Source organism: Channa argus, chromosome 6 (assembly GCF_033026475.1).
Source record: "Channa argus isolate prfri chromosome 6, Channa argus male v1.0, whole genome shotgun sequence".
Lineage (NCBI taxonomy): Eukaryota > Metazoa > Chordata > Actinopteri > Anabantiformes > Channidae > Channa > Channa argus.
Genome location: NC_090202.1, coordinates 4,545,427 through 4,561,600, shown reverse-complemented (window position 1 = coordinate 4,561,600; position 16,174 = coordinate 4,545,427). Strand labels below are relative to the sequence as shown.

The 16,174-nt window shown below is 38.4% G+C and overlaps 1 protein-coding gene across 2 annotated transcripts in view; it reads left to right on the top strand.

Annotated features, from left to right (window-relative positions):
* The window catches only part of sorl1 (sortilin-related receptor, L(DLR class) A repeats containing), a 76,811-nt gene that overhangs the window by 14,703 nt on the left and 45,934 nt on the right, over window positions 1-16,174 (top strand). For both annotated transcript variants that reach the window (XM_067507237.1, XM_067507236.1), the window contains exons 2-5: window positions 4,494-4,610; window positions 5,777-5,911; window positions 9,402-9,563; window positions 10,415-10,482. In XM_067507237.1, the coding sequence (XP_067363338.1) occupies window positions 4,494-4,610; window positions 5,777-5,911; window positions 9,402-9,563; window positions 10,415-10,482 (482 nt within the window). The remainder of the gene's footprint in view (window positions 1-4,493; window positions 4,611-5,776; window positions 5,912-9,401; window positions 9,564-10,414; window positions 10,483-16,174) is intronic.

Sequence of the window (16,174 nt, the reverse complement as noted above, 5' to 3'; positions counted from 1 at the left end):
TCAGAGATGCAGGCTTTTGAACTATCTGCTGATAACAAGCTGGATGGTCCCTCTCCCTTTTAGTCCGCTTCCAGAAAATGATCAATTCTACTGAGGTCTAAAAGTAACATTTTGTTACTGACAGATTATTGTGCAGTGGCATGATGTTGCAGTGCTGATATAAATCTTGCATCCTTCATACCACAGAGGTTGTGTGGAACTATTAAACTGGTAATAAACTTGCTGTTTCAGTCCGTTAGCTCTCAAGCTCTGACTGTGAATCAACCCCTCATAAAAAGAGAAAAATCCTTTCTTCGCTGCACTCTGTGACTGGTCTGCAGGGTTGACTGAAGCCTGGCCGCACTACTGGGTCTGAAGGGTTTGCTTAAGATAGCTTCTGGTGAGATAGAATGCATTATGCATTTGCACATAATACAGACAGCAGATAAAGAATATCTCTCTGCGGCTTATAGAGTCAGCATGGTGAGTGTGGAATGAATAGTAGCAAAACAAAACATCCATCCATCCATCCATCCATCCATTCCTCCATTATGTTTACCACTTATCCTTTTCAGAGTAAAAGGGGGCTGTCCCGGCTGTCATTGGTTGAGAGGTGAGGAGGTCTCGAATCTCAGGGCTCACATTCATACCTACTGGCAATTTAGAGTCCCCAATTAACCTAACGTGCATGTCTATGGTCTGTGGGCAGAAACTAAATTCAGCTGTGTCAGTCTGCAGAGTCACTGGCATCTTCTTGGGCTGCTTGGTACGGTGCTCAATGAGGCCTGAAATGCCCGGGTTTACTGCTGCAACACCTTGGGCTGAGACACAGGCCTGGCTTTTTCTGAGGCAACTGTGAAGTAGGCAGACTGGGAAGAAGAGGACGAGGAGGTGGAGGTGCAGTGAGAGGGCTGATGCAAGAGATGGAAGGGCATGTTGTGTATCAGTAAAGCTGGCTTCATTACAGTGGCTCATTGTCATCCCTTTGTTGAAAGTTGCATGAGGAAAAGGTTAAATTTATGTCCTGCTGGCAATACATAGTCTACTCCTGCAGGATGTTGGCTTTGGCAATTTCTGGCAATAGCACCAACATATTAAAGCGCAAACTCACCCTCTATATATTCAATCTGTGTTTTATAATTTTATTTGCAGTCTACTCCTTAATGTCCCATTATCACTCACCCTCGCAAAAATTTTGGTTTATGCAGTGGCTCTGTGAGGCCTCTGTGGGTGAGTACATGACGGCTTTAGCCTTTTCTTCAATATAATGTTTTGCGTGGTAAATCCATATCTTGATGTTTACAACATAACAGCACTCAATGCTGCACTGCTGGCAACTATTGAAATTTTTTCAAAACTCCAGTTCCTCACGATTTCACAGTGACAATGTTTTGGTTCTCACATCCACATCACTATTGTGAGGGTAAAGGTTATAGGGTTGATCACAGTTGACAGGGGCAGCTGAGATATTTGCTGTTTACTCCACAGTGTGAGCTACTGAGAACGTGCAAGAAAAGAGGCCTCTCATAGCTCTACCACTCACAGAATCATCAATGAAATATAATGGAAAAAGCAGTAAGAGACAGTGGAAATGAAATTATTTTTATCAATATATGTGCCCAGTGGGATCCAAGCCACCACTTTTCACGTTACCTAGCCACCTTTAACTTCTGTGGCTGTAGAAACTGTCTAATGTAAATGTGATGTAAAATGACCATTCTATATTTATGTTAAAGGTACATGTACTCATAATGACAACTGTTACTCAAGAGGGAAACATTGTACTTGCAGCTCTACTGTATTTACTTAATAACTTAATAACTTAGCATAACTTAATAAACTAATGGGGATAAATATTGATCTGCTATAAAAAGACAAACATCAATGCCTCATTCAAAACAATACAAAATATACACTATATTGCCAAAAGTATTAACTCACCCATCCAAATAATTGAATTCAGGTGTTCCAATCACTTCCATGGCCACAGGTGTATAAAATGAAGCACCTAGGCATGCAGACTGCTTCGACAAACATTTGTGAAAGAATGGGCCGCTCTCAGGAGCTCAGTGAATTCCAGCATTGTACTGAGATAGGATGCCACCTGTGCAAGTCCAGTGGTGAAATTTCCCTTCCACAGTCAACTTGTCAGTGGTATTATAATAAAGTGGAAGCGATCGGGAATGACAGCAACTCAGCCACGAAGTGGTAGGCCATGTAAAATGACAGAGCGGGGTCAGCGGATGCTGAGGCGCATAGTGCGGAACTTGTCTGACTGCATTGTGCCAACTGTAAAGTTTGGTGGAGGGGGGATTATGGTGTGGTGTTGTCTTTCAGGAGCTGGGTGTGGCCCTTTAGGTTCAGTGAGAGGAACTCTGAATGTTTCAGTATACCAAGAGATTTTGGACATTCCATGCTTCCAACTTTGTGGGAACAGTTTGGGGATGGCCCCTTCCTGTTCCAACATGACTGCACACCAGTGCACAAAGCAAGGTCCATAAAGACATGGATGAGTGAGTTTGGTGTGGAAGAACCTGACTGGCCTGCACAGAGTCCTGACCTCAACCCGATAGAAAACCTTTGGGATTAATTAGAGCGAAGACTGCGAGCCAGGCCTTCTTGTCCAACATCAGTCATGTCTTACCTTACAAATGCACTTCTGGAAGAATGGTCAAAAATTCCCATAAACGCACTCCTAAACCTCGTGGAAAGCCTTCCCAGAAGAGTTGAAGCTGTTATAGCTGCAAAGGGTGGGCCGACGTCATATTAAACCCTATGGATTAAGAATGGGATGTCACTAAAGTTCATATGGGTCTAAAGGCAAGTGAGCGAATACTTTTGGCAATATAGTGTACATTGTGATTTGATTTACAATTAATTAACCCAGTGCCATTTAGAGGTGATTTGATTTGATTCATCTCACAGTCCTCTTTAAAATACCTTGTTTTTTGACAAACTACTTGTGAATCTAACATGATGGCCTTTTTTGGATGCTTTTTTGGAAAGATTTTTTTGTCAGGTGTGATGTGCTAGTAGTATTTTTGGGGAAATTAATTGACGTAATTTCCTGGCAGTTCCTGACTTTTTACCCTAACCTTATCCACCACAGCTTAATCCAACCTTAATCCTAACCGTAACATAAACTTAAAACACTAAGGGCAAAACCAAGACTTAACCCTTAACCCTTACTTAAGAAGTAAAAAGATAGGGGGTTGATATTGACTTTAGGCCTTTATTTTCTTAATGAATGCAGGTGTATCTCTAACTCTTGTATTCATTTTCCAAAACATTTCAGTTAATCTTGAGTATGCTACTTTTCTTGTAGATACCTTAAGTATATTGTACATGTATTATTGAAGGATATGGAAATATGCGTTGAAGGATTGAAGGATATGCATTTTTTTTTTTATCATCAAATACAGACTGGTGGTGCTTCTTTTAAATGCTGAAGAAGATTTATGGTGTTACCTTGGGTGCTTGGTTCACAAGGGCAAAGGGAAGTGAGAAGCTTGCTGATTATAGCTTTTAAAAACGTGTTTTAAAGATTTTATATGTTTATGTGGAAAATACTGTTATATTGCAGCACTGACATGCTGATATCACTGATCAACACATTCCTCACCTGGTCAAACAAAACTAAATTACTAACTTTACTCAATGTTCATCTTAAAGTCTCTGGAGCTCCTAACTGTTATCATTATAATCACTGAGGTGGTTTTCACTTTTTCAATATCTGTAGTTGAGCTCTGGTGTCATTTATTCCCTGAATTTGTCATTAAGTCAGTGCTTCTCCTCAGGCTTTGTGCAGATTTGATGGGGTCCTTATGTTGCGTATGGGGATGAACTGGCCTAAGGACTAGGGTCAGGGCTGTAAAGGATGTACATGATTGTGCCTGAAAGTACCTGAAGCTATACATTGATGCATAAGGGATCTATAACTTTTCATATGGTAAAACCTCCTTTTCCCAGGCGGTGGGTATCTACTATTATATACCTGCGTTCCTTAAATTTCTGCCATTCTAATATTTGACTAATAGCTAATATAATAGATTGACTTAAGTCTCATTAATCACTGAACAGGAGACTCCTCACACAGGGTGATCTGTCGTGATTTCTAAGCAGACTCAGCAAAGATCAATGGCTTTCGGCTTGTCCCTTTATAGCGGTCACCACTGGAAACATGTTCTCCACATTGATTTGGCACAAATTCTTTTTTTATCCAGTGTTGGGACCGGCATCAAGGTGGCCCTTGGTGGCTGGGTGGGGGGCACACCTGGCGGGGTGAGATAAGACACAAGGCCTTCTGCATCCCAACCCAATGCTCTATCAATGAGCCACCAGGCCCCTTAATTTCTGAGCAAACTCTGCAGCTTAATTTTGTTTCTATTACTTTACAGTGATTACCTTTCTTAAAACTTAAGTTTTACATTAATATCAAAAGCAATTGAAAAAGCAGTGTTTCCTGAGTCTGCTTGTTTTTATTTTCATGACATTCTAAATGTTGTATTCTGCAGGCCAACCTGAATGACTCCCATAACCAGATGGTGGTCCACTGGGCTGGAGTGAAGAGCAATGTCATTGTAGCCTTGGCTCGAGACAGCGCTGGAGACACTGGGCCTAAATCCAGCTCTGTGAGTACACTTCGATGCTGAGGCGATACAGGAACTCATTTAGAAGCCTGCTCATTGCCCACAGATAACTATAAGCTCATTTGATGACGATTGGATTCCAGGAGTCTTAATGTTGCTTTTTAAACAGAAACTTTATGAATTTTCCTAAATAAAGCAGATGGTGTATGCGTTCACACTTCCTTAACATGTTTTTTGTATTTGTGGTGATGAGATGGCCTCACATTACATTTCACATTATGAAATGTTCCACATCCACACACTCAAAAGGCTGAAAGCCTCAAGCAGTCACTGCACAAATGAAGTCTCCTGATTCTTTTTCTGTCTCCGGTTCCCTGTCTGGCCAGCTCCACCTGCAGAAACTCTCTTTAGTAGTGTATTTTTCAGTGCCAGTGTTTTATATAAAAAATTCTCAATTTCTTTGTTACATATTTCTAAGAACTTAAAGAATTTTATTAATGGCATTAATTGATAAAGGAGGTAATGAGATATCATGATGTAAGAGGTGGATAATTGTAAATAAACCATATCTGATTTTCAGTTTTTCTACAAGAATTTTTTATAAATGTCTGACACAGCCAACCCATGCACTGTTTGATCTAACAATCTCAGAGGATTAATTAGCTCATAAAGGCCTTAAAAATTACATCTGTTCAATTATATTATCACACATACACCTACAAATGTTTTAAAAGAGTAATTTTAAATTGTCTCCTGAGGAATGGTATCGAGGCCATACTTAAGCGTTTTGTTACTTACAGATTAACAGAATGATTTTATTTTGGAATTGAGCACTATTGCCTCATGTGTCAGTGTTTTTGCATCTTTGTTAGGGCTGGATGACTCAAGGAAAGTATAATTCAGAATACTATTGCAATTGTAAGTGAATATCAAATAGTACAGCTCTACACTGTGGCTGCTTCAGCTTTACAGAACGGATGAGCGTAAGTCCAAATACAAAAGTTCTGTTTAAAAAGCAACCTAGATGGCTCTAATTTAATAAAAACATTAACTTGCTTAGCTTGTTAAGAAATTGTTAATCATAAAATGTATGCTACATTAAAATGTAAATATCTTTTAATTTAAAAGTGATTTAATATACATGCTATGATCTCGATATGGTTTCTTTACTGGTATAATGGTCGATAATGTTTTTTCTTTGTCTCCAGGTTTATGTGTCCTATAATTATGGATCCAGTTTTGTGCTCGTCTCAGACAAATTTCAGTTTTTGGGGGCCAAGTTAAAGGAAGGCAGGAAGCAGGTCATCTCCCAGTTCTACCACAGCCCTGCAGACAACAGAAGGGTAAGTCAAAGACTGGAAAATATGACTTTGTGAAGACAGAGGTGTACAGTATGGTAACATGCTTATGGATACAAAGCATGAAGAAGTCACTTAAAGTGTTTCAGTGTGTAAGATTTAGTTGCATCATTCAGTGATATTGCAGAATGCAACTATCTGAACCCACTCCAGCTGTCCCAATCATCAGAATGAATATGACAGCAGTGACAGTGTCCTTCTAACCAACCAGAGTGTCTTGCTTTTGGTTCCATGCTATTTCTACCTGGACTCATACAAGGAAGCTCTGCTCAAGGAAGCACATTCAATAGGCATTTAATGTTTTTCATCACTCTGCTCTATTGCTATTATAGATGACACATTTTAAATATTAGTTTCACTGAACTAGAAAAAGACAGAATGTCCTTTTTGTCCATTAGGCTTGATTTACACTAGTGCCTGTTCTTGTTTTCAGGTCAGTACACGCCTAATATGCTTGTTCATTGTATTTGTAAAGTGAGACAAAAAATTAACTAAAATGCATCCAGTTACACAATAGCCAAACATCTTACCAGATAGAGCTTGTACAACTACACCCACAGATATTGTTTTACTTCCCCAAAACAATGAAGCCTGATACTCCTTAGAATAAACATGTTTTGTGAACAGTTCTGTTTATGGGCACTCTGAATATTTAGGTATACATTGCATATGTTGGAGACATGTTGGAGAAGGGAACAGAGTTGGACAGGAACACAGAAGGACAGATGGTGGTAGACTTTGCAAAAAGGATGGAAATGGCTGTAGTGAATACTTTCTTCCAGAAGAGACAGGAACATAGGGTGACATTTAAGAGTGAAAGTAGAAGCACTCAGATGAACAACATCCAGTCTCGACATTGTAGTGGAAGCTAGGCTAAGGAAAGAGGTGAGAATTTGTGAGCAGCAATATGGTTTCATGCCTAGAAAGAGTACAACAGATGCACTATTTGTTTTGAGGATGCTGCTGGAGTAGTACAGAGAAGGTCATAGGGAGTTGCTTTGTGTCTTCGTAGATTTAGAGAAAGCATATAACAGGGTGCCAAGAGAGGAGCTGTCCAAAAATTATCCACTCTTTATTCTTGCTCCTCTAGAGCTTTTGCCTTAATGCTTCAGCCTTAGTTAATAAAGCTGATCTTTCTAGTTCAACCTTAAGGCATACTTTGGAAGCTGAACAAAACTTGTTTTCGATTTCCTGGATCTCCTTGAGGACACCACAGACACTGTTTTCAGGACTTACATCGTCAGTTGCCTTATTTGCTGGTGTGCCTCTTTATCCAATTGTCAACATAGTCACAAAATGCTCTAAATAAACTTGCTCCTGGCTTAAAACAGTATTGGTGATCACTGTTCATTTCCTCTTCTGATTTAAGCTTGTGGAGTACTTCTTTGACTGAGGTATTTATATCCAAAAAAACTCACCAAACGGTTGAACGCTGTCATTTGTTTTGTTTCCACAAGCTCGACGCATCAATCATAATCAATTAAACAAAGTATCTTGCTCTTTTGTTTCACCAGCTGGTCCAACTCTGCCTTTCTTTGGGTCTATCTGACTTTGCAAAGAAATGTCCTTGTCTTTGCATGTTGTTTTTCCACGTTAGCTGGATCGATTTCTTCCATTATTCGGTGAATATTAATCCATGCGTTTAGTCAGTGTAGAGAGGGTTTCTTACTAAAGTAGAGGTCATCTTACTTGTATCCGGTGGTCCAACAATTATCCACTACAAAGGTTGTTGTATGACGATCCCCAATAGCTGTACCTTGTGGAGCTGAACTACATGAACACACTTTTCATAACATTGTTTCTACGACCGCTATTTAAACAAACTTAAAAGATAAACTTCACAGACAATTTCAAAGACCGTTATTTGACGTTGTTAATTACATCATCACTACACTTATACATACACTTCTTAATCTAATCTTACAATACACAACGTGAACAAAAATTGAGGAAACCCTGGTCGGCTCTTACAGTAACCACCCTGCACAGTGAGTGAATTTAATTTACATGATCATATAAAAATGTATAGATTTTAAACAAGGAAATTTTAATATTTTCCATCTGCTTCAGGTTTAATTTGCTTATTGAGACATAGCTATTACTTAGTATAATACTCTGAGCACATAAACTACTGTTCCCAATGAAAAGTAAATTGGCAAAGCTCCACTCCATGTAATGGCTCTGACATTTCAGCTGTCTAATGGAACCCTGCCCTCAGATATCACTTGAGAACACTTTAGCAGTAAATTATGTAATTCTGCACATGATAGATCTTTAATATACTGTGACGGTGTTACTTTATGTTAAAGAATCAGTACTTTAAATTCTAAGCACTGAATAGATGCATTTCATCTTATGTACTTCTTGTGTATGTAATCCTCTTTTAGAAGGAAGGAATAATAGAACCAGTCCAACAATTTTATATGTGGCAGATGTACACAAACTTAATTCTTAAGTAAAAGTGCAAGTAAAATGAAGGAGTTAATTAAAAAAACAAACCTGATGCTGGTGATAACATGAATGTACATCTCTAGTCCAAATTTGTTCCACATATGCCTTTATAGATAAGATGAAGAAATCTTATTTGTAAAGGCATATGTGTTATATATATTTTTATGTTGAATTGATGTACAGATTCAGGGAAAGAATGGCCTCTGAACTTCAAAAAAATCATGTATATTCATTTTATTTCTTTGTTCAAAAGTTGACCCTTTACTTATAGCAACAACAATGGAAACTTTGGGGGTTAAACACTAGTAAAACATTTTTTTAAAAGGAACAATATACAATAAACACATGGTGTATTGTAGAGTATAGCTTTATTTATATGGCAACTACAACTTACAATTAGATATGAAAACAGTTGTATCTGCTGTGGCTCTGAATTAGCTTGGTCATGTGTGAGGAAATGACTCTCTGATGTCTTAGTGGTGTCATGTGTATAATCTTACTCTGGGCTGGAAGACAAATTTATATGAAATGGCTTGAGTTGTGAAGCTTGTGTAGAGTGTTAGAATCATAAGGAGCAGCTGAAAAAACCAAACTTAAGTTTTATTATCACAAATTCAGTAATACTTCATTGTATTTGATGGTTCTTTTTTATAATCTTATTCTTGAGAGTCACCTAACTTTATTGAAATATGGTACTAAAATGCCAGAGCATCTATTTAAAGACTGTCAAAATATTAGGTATGTTATTATAATGTGTTATTTCTCCCATTACTCTATTCTTGAGGTTACTATGAATAACAGTAGCACAGCAAAGTGAGCTGAGAGTAAGTGAAAGAGATTAGCACAGTAGATATACAGGTTCTGGTCAATTGTGTATAAGTAAGACTTTATATACATTTCTGTATTTATCGCTAAGAAATTAGCTTAGAAATTATAAATTAGTTTTTTACTAATCCTATTTAAAATACCTCCAGAGGATGTCTAATATCTAGTTTTTGTGATAAGTGTGATTTCTCTTCCATAGTACCTTTTCGTCGACTCCACAAACAGCTACCTGTGGAACACCTTTGACTTCTGTAAGACTGTCCAGGGCTTCTCCATCCCCTTCAAACCAACAGACCTACTGCTCCACAACCGAAGATCCAACCTGGTGCTCGGCTATGACAGCTCTCACCCGAACAAACAGGTAAATGCTGAGTTTGCCTGCAACTGAACCTTCATACCTTCATGTTGTCTAAATCATTGTTTTGTGATGGCATGACGCAAGAATATCCAGTATACTGTTAATCTGACTTAAAGTTGAATTTTAATTGCTATATCGTCAAACTTCTTTCCAAAATTTTTACATATATTTATACTGCAAACTTTTCTAGTGTTGTGCTATTTGACACTATAAATCTTCCTCCTTACTCTGAGAAATATTGGCGAAGCCTGCAGCCGCAAGAATCATGACATATGGTACTAAGATAATCTATGGAAGAAAGTCACAAAAATTTTGTGGCTAATTCAACATTTGCACCTAAATTATAAGCAAAAAATAATCAAATATTAATTCTTTTTAATCAAGTATAGAATTCAAATTGTAATAAATGGTATTTTTATTGAATCTACCGAAATTATGGTCTCTTATGTTAAAAGTTTTCACAGTCCTAACAGCTACTGCATAAAAATATGTATGTTAGATTGTGGTACTTTCTATTCATGTACTTGTTTGCATTGCTCCTATTTCCTTATGATTTAGATAAATAGAAATATGTGTCAATATAATAAGTGTTTTGCTCCTCTTGTGCTGTTAAATTTTTCAGCGCTTGTGCATGGTAACAAAGACTAATTAGGTAATTAAGTTTTTGCATGTAGGCTTTTTGAGTTTTCATTTCTTGAGTTTAAGCACAATAGTGCCAGACGGCTCTCCGATGCTCTTTTTGTTGCATGTGTAAGAGCCAAAGCAAAGGAATGAGCTTGACCTACATTTTTACAGTACACCCCCCTTCTTCTTTTTCTCTCCCCTTCCTCCTCACTCCCTGCCTGCCCTCCTAGCTGTGGAAATCAGACGACTTTGGGGAGACGTGGGTGTTGATCCAAGAGCACGTGAAGACCTACTTTTGGTAAGACAGCCACTGTCTCAGCTCACGACAAGTACACCGTGCACTGAAGAGTGTATATATGCTGTAAGTGAGAAATGTTCTGAATTCTTCGCTGCATTTAATGGCACATGGAAGACGCAGCAGATAAAAGCTTATGGGAAATACCTTGTCAAGCCAGTATAACTAGAAATTACATTTTGTCTGAGCTTGTAGGTTGAAGCTACAAGGAAAATATTCTTAACATAGTGAGGTAATACTAAGAGAAATTGTTGCATAGTAACTACACATAATAAATATTTATTGAGAATTAATTTCACATTTATGCTTAAGTTTGAAAGTTTAAAAAGGCATTTACATAAATTGTTCGTTATCAAAGTAACTAACGCTGTCAAATAAATGCAGCAGAATGTACGAATATTGAACGAATATTGGGGCAGCTGAAGCTCAGTCGGTAAGGCAGTTGTCCACGGACCACAGGGTCAGTGATTCGATCCCCGGTCTCAGCTATATGTCGAAGTTTCTTTGGGCAAGACACTTGACCCCCAACAGTCCTTTCCCATCCCCACCTGTGCAGTGCCGGTCCAAACCCCGTTGTGTCAGGAAGGGCATTCAACGCAAAAACTGTGCCAAATCAACATACGGAGAATGATCCGCTGTGGCGACCCTGGACTCACGGGATAAGCCAAAAGGACAAAAAAAAAAATTGGCTACTTAAAAAAACTTAAACCTTAGCATGTGAAAGCAGGAATAATTAAATTTAATTTTATTTAAAATTTTTTGTGCAATCACATAATAACACAAATGACTGCACTCAAGGAACTGAACCGACATTTGGTGGGGAGGAGGTCAAAGGTCACAGTCATTGTGACCTCACATGTCCTGGCCATCCATCACATTTTTGGAAACCAAGAATTTTTTTCGAATTTGATACAAGCATCCACCAGGATTTAAAGATGAACTGATTAGGTTTTGGTAGTCAAAGATCAAACTCACTATGAACTCAGGTCTCGTTCTCTTCAATACACTAGCACTCGCAATGCCTGTAGGGAATTTTATTTCAAATATTTAACTTGGACTCATGGATAAACTGATAAGAATTTTAGTTTAGACAGACATGCATGTTCACTTCAGTTGTCCCAATTTCCCAATGCTGGTATTGGTCTTGTGACATGGTGACATGACGTGTTCTCTGTTGGTGACCATTTGATTATCATTATCCTCATTATCCTCTGTGGTTTGTATATAACACATGAAAGCATGTTTTATAATCTACCATACATACACAGGTTGTAACTGTAGCTCAGTTGGTAAGGCAGTCGTCCACAGACCACAGGATTAATGGTTCGATCCCCGGTCCCTGGTATATGTCGAAGTGGCAAGACACTGAACCCTCAACAGCCCAGCAGTACCGGTCCAAGCCCGGTAGAAATTGGGGAGGGTTGGGTCAGGAAGGGCATCTGGCGTAAAAACTGTGTCAATAAATAAATAACACATACACATATGGTCTGTGTGTGTGTGTTATTACACATATATGTGTGCGCACACACACACACACACACACACACGTATGTCTATATATGAAAACATGTATGTTTCCTGTTTTTATTGAGTGTATATGACAAAATAGTTTTCATTAGATGCACTGTTAAGTGTTTCAAGTAGTCTATTCAGAGCAGAAAATGTAAATTACGAGTTTACCACAACACACCTACGGAACCAGAGACTAGAGAAAAGCCAAACACTCCCAACTTTATTATTTATTTATTTATTATTTATCCCAACGTATAGTATGTGTGAATGCGCACAAATGTTTAACTCCATCTTTCAACAGAAGCTGATGACATGAGGCAATACATCAGTCAGTCTTAAACAATACACGTTCTTTGAAGTCAGCTTGGTTGCCAGGGGCCTTAGGGTGTTTATTAAATGTTTATTGGCCTGTGTCCTGGCCTGGCTGCTTAATGCTACATTTGGAGGCACTGCCCAAACTTTGTTCATAGCAATTAGTACAATTTTGTATGTTTGGAAAAACAAAAACACCTCCATGTGACCTGCTTCAGAAATAAAGGTTATAGTGTGTGACACCATCTTGTGCTCTGTGTCAAGTTTGCACCCTGTTTTAAACTATCTCATGCAAAATAAGAGAAACACTCAAAGACGCTTAATAGTTGTATAGAAAAACCTGCATTATTTGCACTTGGGACAGAACCTAAACATCATGCTTAATTTCCCATAAACAATTAAAGAGAACACTACCATCATGACTGTGAGATGTTACTTGTTTGATATAGCTCTGGTGGCCATGGATGGAGTATTTCCTCTTTGTTTCTGTTGCCTGACAACAACTGTCGACTGGCTCTGCATGTTGCTACTTCTCTCCCCCTTTTCCCTGAATGTAGCTCTTCTGTGCTGCTGACTCTTATTATGCCAAATGGTCATAGCTTTATCACCAGTACCAGCAAATGGGCTTACATTTGATAAGCAGATGCAGGGGTTTAATTTGAGTAGTCAGTGAACTGGAAATGTGCAGGTGCTGGGTGAATAAAGAGGTGCTCTGAATACATTTGGTAAGAACGGGAAGCTTTATATGTCTGTGAACAAGAAGATTATTATAAAGCAGGAAAACATCATAGTACCTTTATGTCTTAGTTTGGGACCCCAGGCAATCGCCCACTATGCGTACTGGTCTGGTACTGGATAGGTTTTGCTTTTTTGTCAGAAGATAATACACACCATACTGTCACATGCCCAACTATACAGATCATGTTCACCATACAGTAGAACTGATGGGCCTCCGTTTACAACATAATCCATCAACAGGAAGATGTTTTTTATATATGAATATCAGTGTGGATAGCTGATATCCAGCATCTCCTACTTAAAAAACTAAGCATAACAAAGCTCAAACTTTTGGACTGAAACTGTTCAGATACTGTCTATATGTGTAAATAGTAGAAAAACAATTTAGTTAAATACATAGTTATGTTTCTGTTGTGATTGCATCGTCTTAAATGGTAATTGTTTCCATGTGAAATATCAGAATTGGAATTATAGTTTCAACCATTGATTTGTTACAATGAAAAAAAAAACCTAAAAGGTAGAATAGAAAGTATTTGATATGTCATTTGATGCAAATCAATGAATGAAATTAGGAGAATATGGTGAACCTGTGATGGTTATGGTAAATGTTCTCCACTAAATAGCAGTTTTCTACCTATTGGCATTCAAAGCACTTTACACTGCTTCTTATTCACCCATTCACACTCACACACACACTCATACATCGATGGGGGAGCTGCTAGGCAGCTGGCCAACACTCACCGGGAGCAACTAAGTTGGGGTTCAGTGTCTTGCTCAAGGACACTTCGACATGTGACCAGAGGAGCTGGAGATTGAACCAACAACTGTGAGATTGGTGGACAACCGCTCTACCTTCCTGCGCCACAGTCGCCCCTAAGTTATGTACATAGAAGTTTATATAAGATTATAATGTAGCTTCTGTTTTAAATATTCAACTACGTACATGCCAGGTTTCCACCACTGACTGAGAAATAATGTGGTGATCACAAAAACTGTGATTGGCTACTCTTGTTTTTCTGTACAGGTTTGATGCATGTGGAGTTTGTTGAGTGAGACACTAACTGTAAAAAAGTTAAAGAAAGGCTCTCAATATTCTTTATAATTTCAGCATTAAACATCAAACAAAGCAGTTAGATTTTAAACCTGATGCTCACTTCAACTATACCACCTATATAAATAAACGAAGAGACATTGCAATTTTTACCGTACATAGTCTCTTTCTCAATAATGCCTTGATACTGAGCATTGATAGTTGGCTCTATATGTTTTCACTGTCCCTCAACATAATATGTAAGTTGTTGTGGGGACCTTGGGAATCAGACACCTGGGGGGGTCTGATTCGAACCCACAGCCTTCCCAACCCAATGCATCCCAATCCCATGCTCTATCACTGAAGCCACCAGGCTCCCTAAAATAGAGAAAACTAGCAATCTTAAATACATAATTATGACGCTAAAGCATGTTGTATTTGTTTGTAAAATGCAACTGCATTACTGGTATGTTGGACTAATAGATGCCAGATGTTATTGCAAATGTAAAAAATAGGGTTAGTGATGTTCATCTTATAGAATATCAAAAGTCACAAGAGTTTGGCTTGAAAATGTAATAAAAACAGTTCATAGAAAAATTCATAGTTCAGTTCATAGTTCATAAAAAAATAGTGGTATAATCCCTAAAGATTTTTTGGGAAATCACAAACAGGACTTGCTGAAAATCTGAAATTGTCAAAACAGGGGAAGACGAGTGTTTAGGGAGCGTTTAAAAGGGGGGCAGAGATTAATTCAAAGGATCGGTCAGAGACTGCAAATAGCCCTCCCTGCACTCTCACCCCAGACAGTGTCAAGCAGTCTTACACGGACCTTTTGAAAGAATGCCACAGAGGCAGAGCCAAGCTCAGACACTGGCCTCTCTGTTTAGCTCTCGAGACTCTAGAGGAAAACACACTGATTCAGAAGGCAGACGATAAGACACGGTGAAACTCCTTCATTCATTCAGGCAGACTAGTGTGTGCCATGGTTTTGAACAGCCTTGCTGTGCACTTGTGGCCACAAATAGTTTGGCCATGCTATTTTTTAAGGTTGACATATAGATATTTTTGGTCTCTGTGTTTTGCTGACATTTTATTGTGTTGAAGTTGGGCAGTTGCAAAACATGACTAGGAGTCCTTGTCAGAGTGCAAGGCCTGAAGATATTTTTGGGATTGTAGTAGCCTCCCAGCCCACTGTCTGAGTGAAACTGAAACGTCTACGATTTTTTGTAAAGTCCTCCTAAATTTAAGCTCTAACTTACTGGATAGCAGGACTTCTTGAAACCATTCAAAAGCCAAACTTGATATCCTTGCAGGGCAACACATAGGCGATGAAATATTCATCCAAATTACAAAACTACCACATGCAGACTCGTAGAATTAACCAGGAAGTTATTCAAAATCTGAATCTTAAAGCTGTTGGGTGACAGTGCTAAGCACAGAGACACCTTGTGGCAGGCAGTTTTAGACTGGTAACTTTTTAGCCACTCACAGCCAACGCATAGTTCCAAAGATGGTGCGTTCAATTTGTCATTAAACATGTATTAAATCACACAACTACATTTCTCCAATGCAACATAGAATATATTTGAGAATGGTTGAAAAAAATAATAAACAATTACACAAAGACTAAAAAACACCAGACAGTTGTAAGGGTTAGGGAAGAACTAGGGTGCAAACATTATCCATTTTTTTTACTTTTTTATGAATTCAATACACTGGAATTCAATTCTAGCTAGCTAATTTCTTACGTTTCATGTAAACGGGAAAACTGGTTTCTGAAAACAGGATAGGGGATCAGGGAAACCCAATTCCTCAAGGCAGATTTCTGCAGGATAACACTGATATTGCCAATTTCTTTGCCACATACACCACATATCTAATCTCCTTTTTGCTGCCCTTTGTTATAAACATTTGTAACATAGCACTGCACGGAAACAAGGGAATGGCTAAATGGGGGAGAGATCATTAACAGGGTGCCTTGTAAAAGTTTAAATAAGTCTCTTTCCCCTGCAGATTTTTAAAAAATTCAGACAGTTTGTGCTTTGGTTCACCTCTGTGTCTCCCTCCCATCTCTTTTCCTTTCTCTTCCCAATGTGTGCTGTC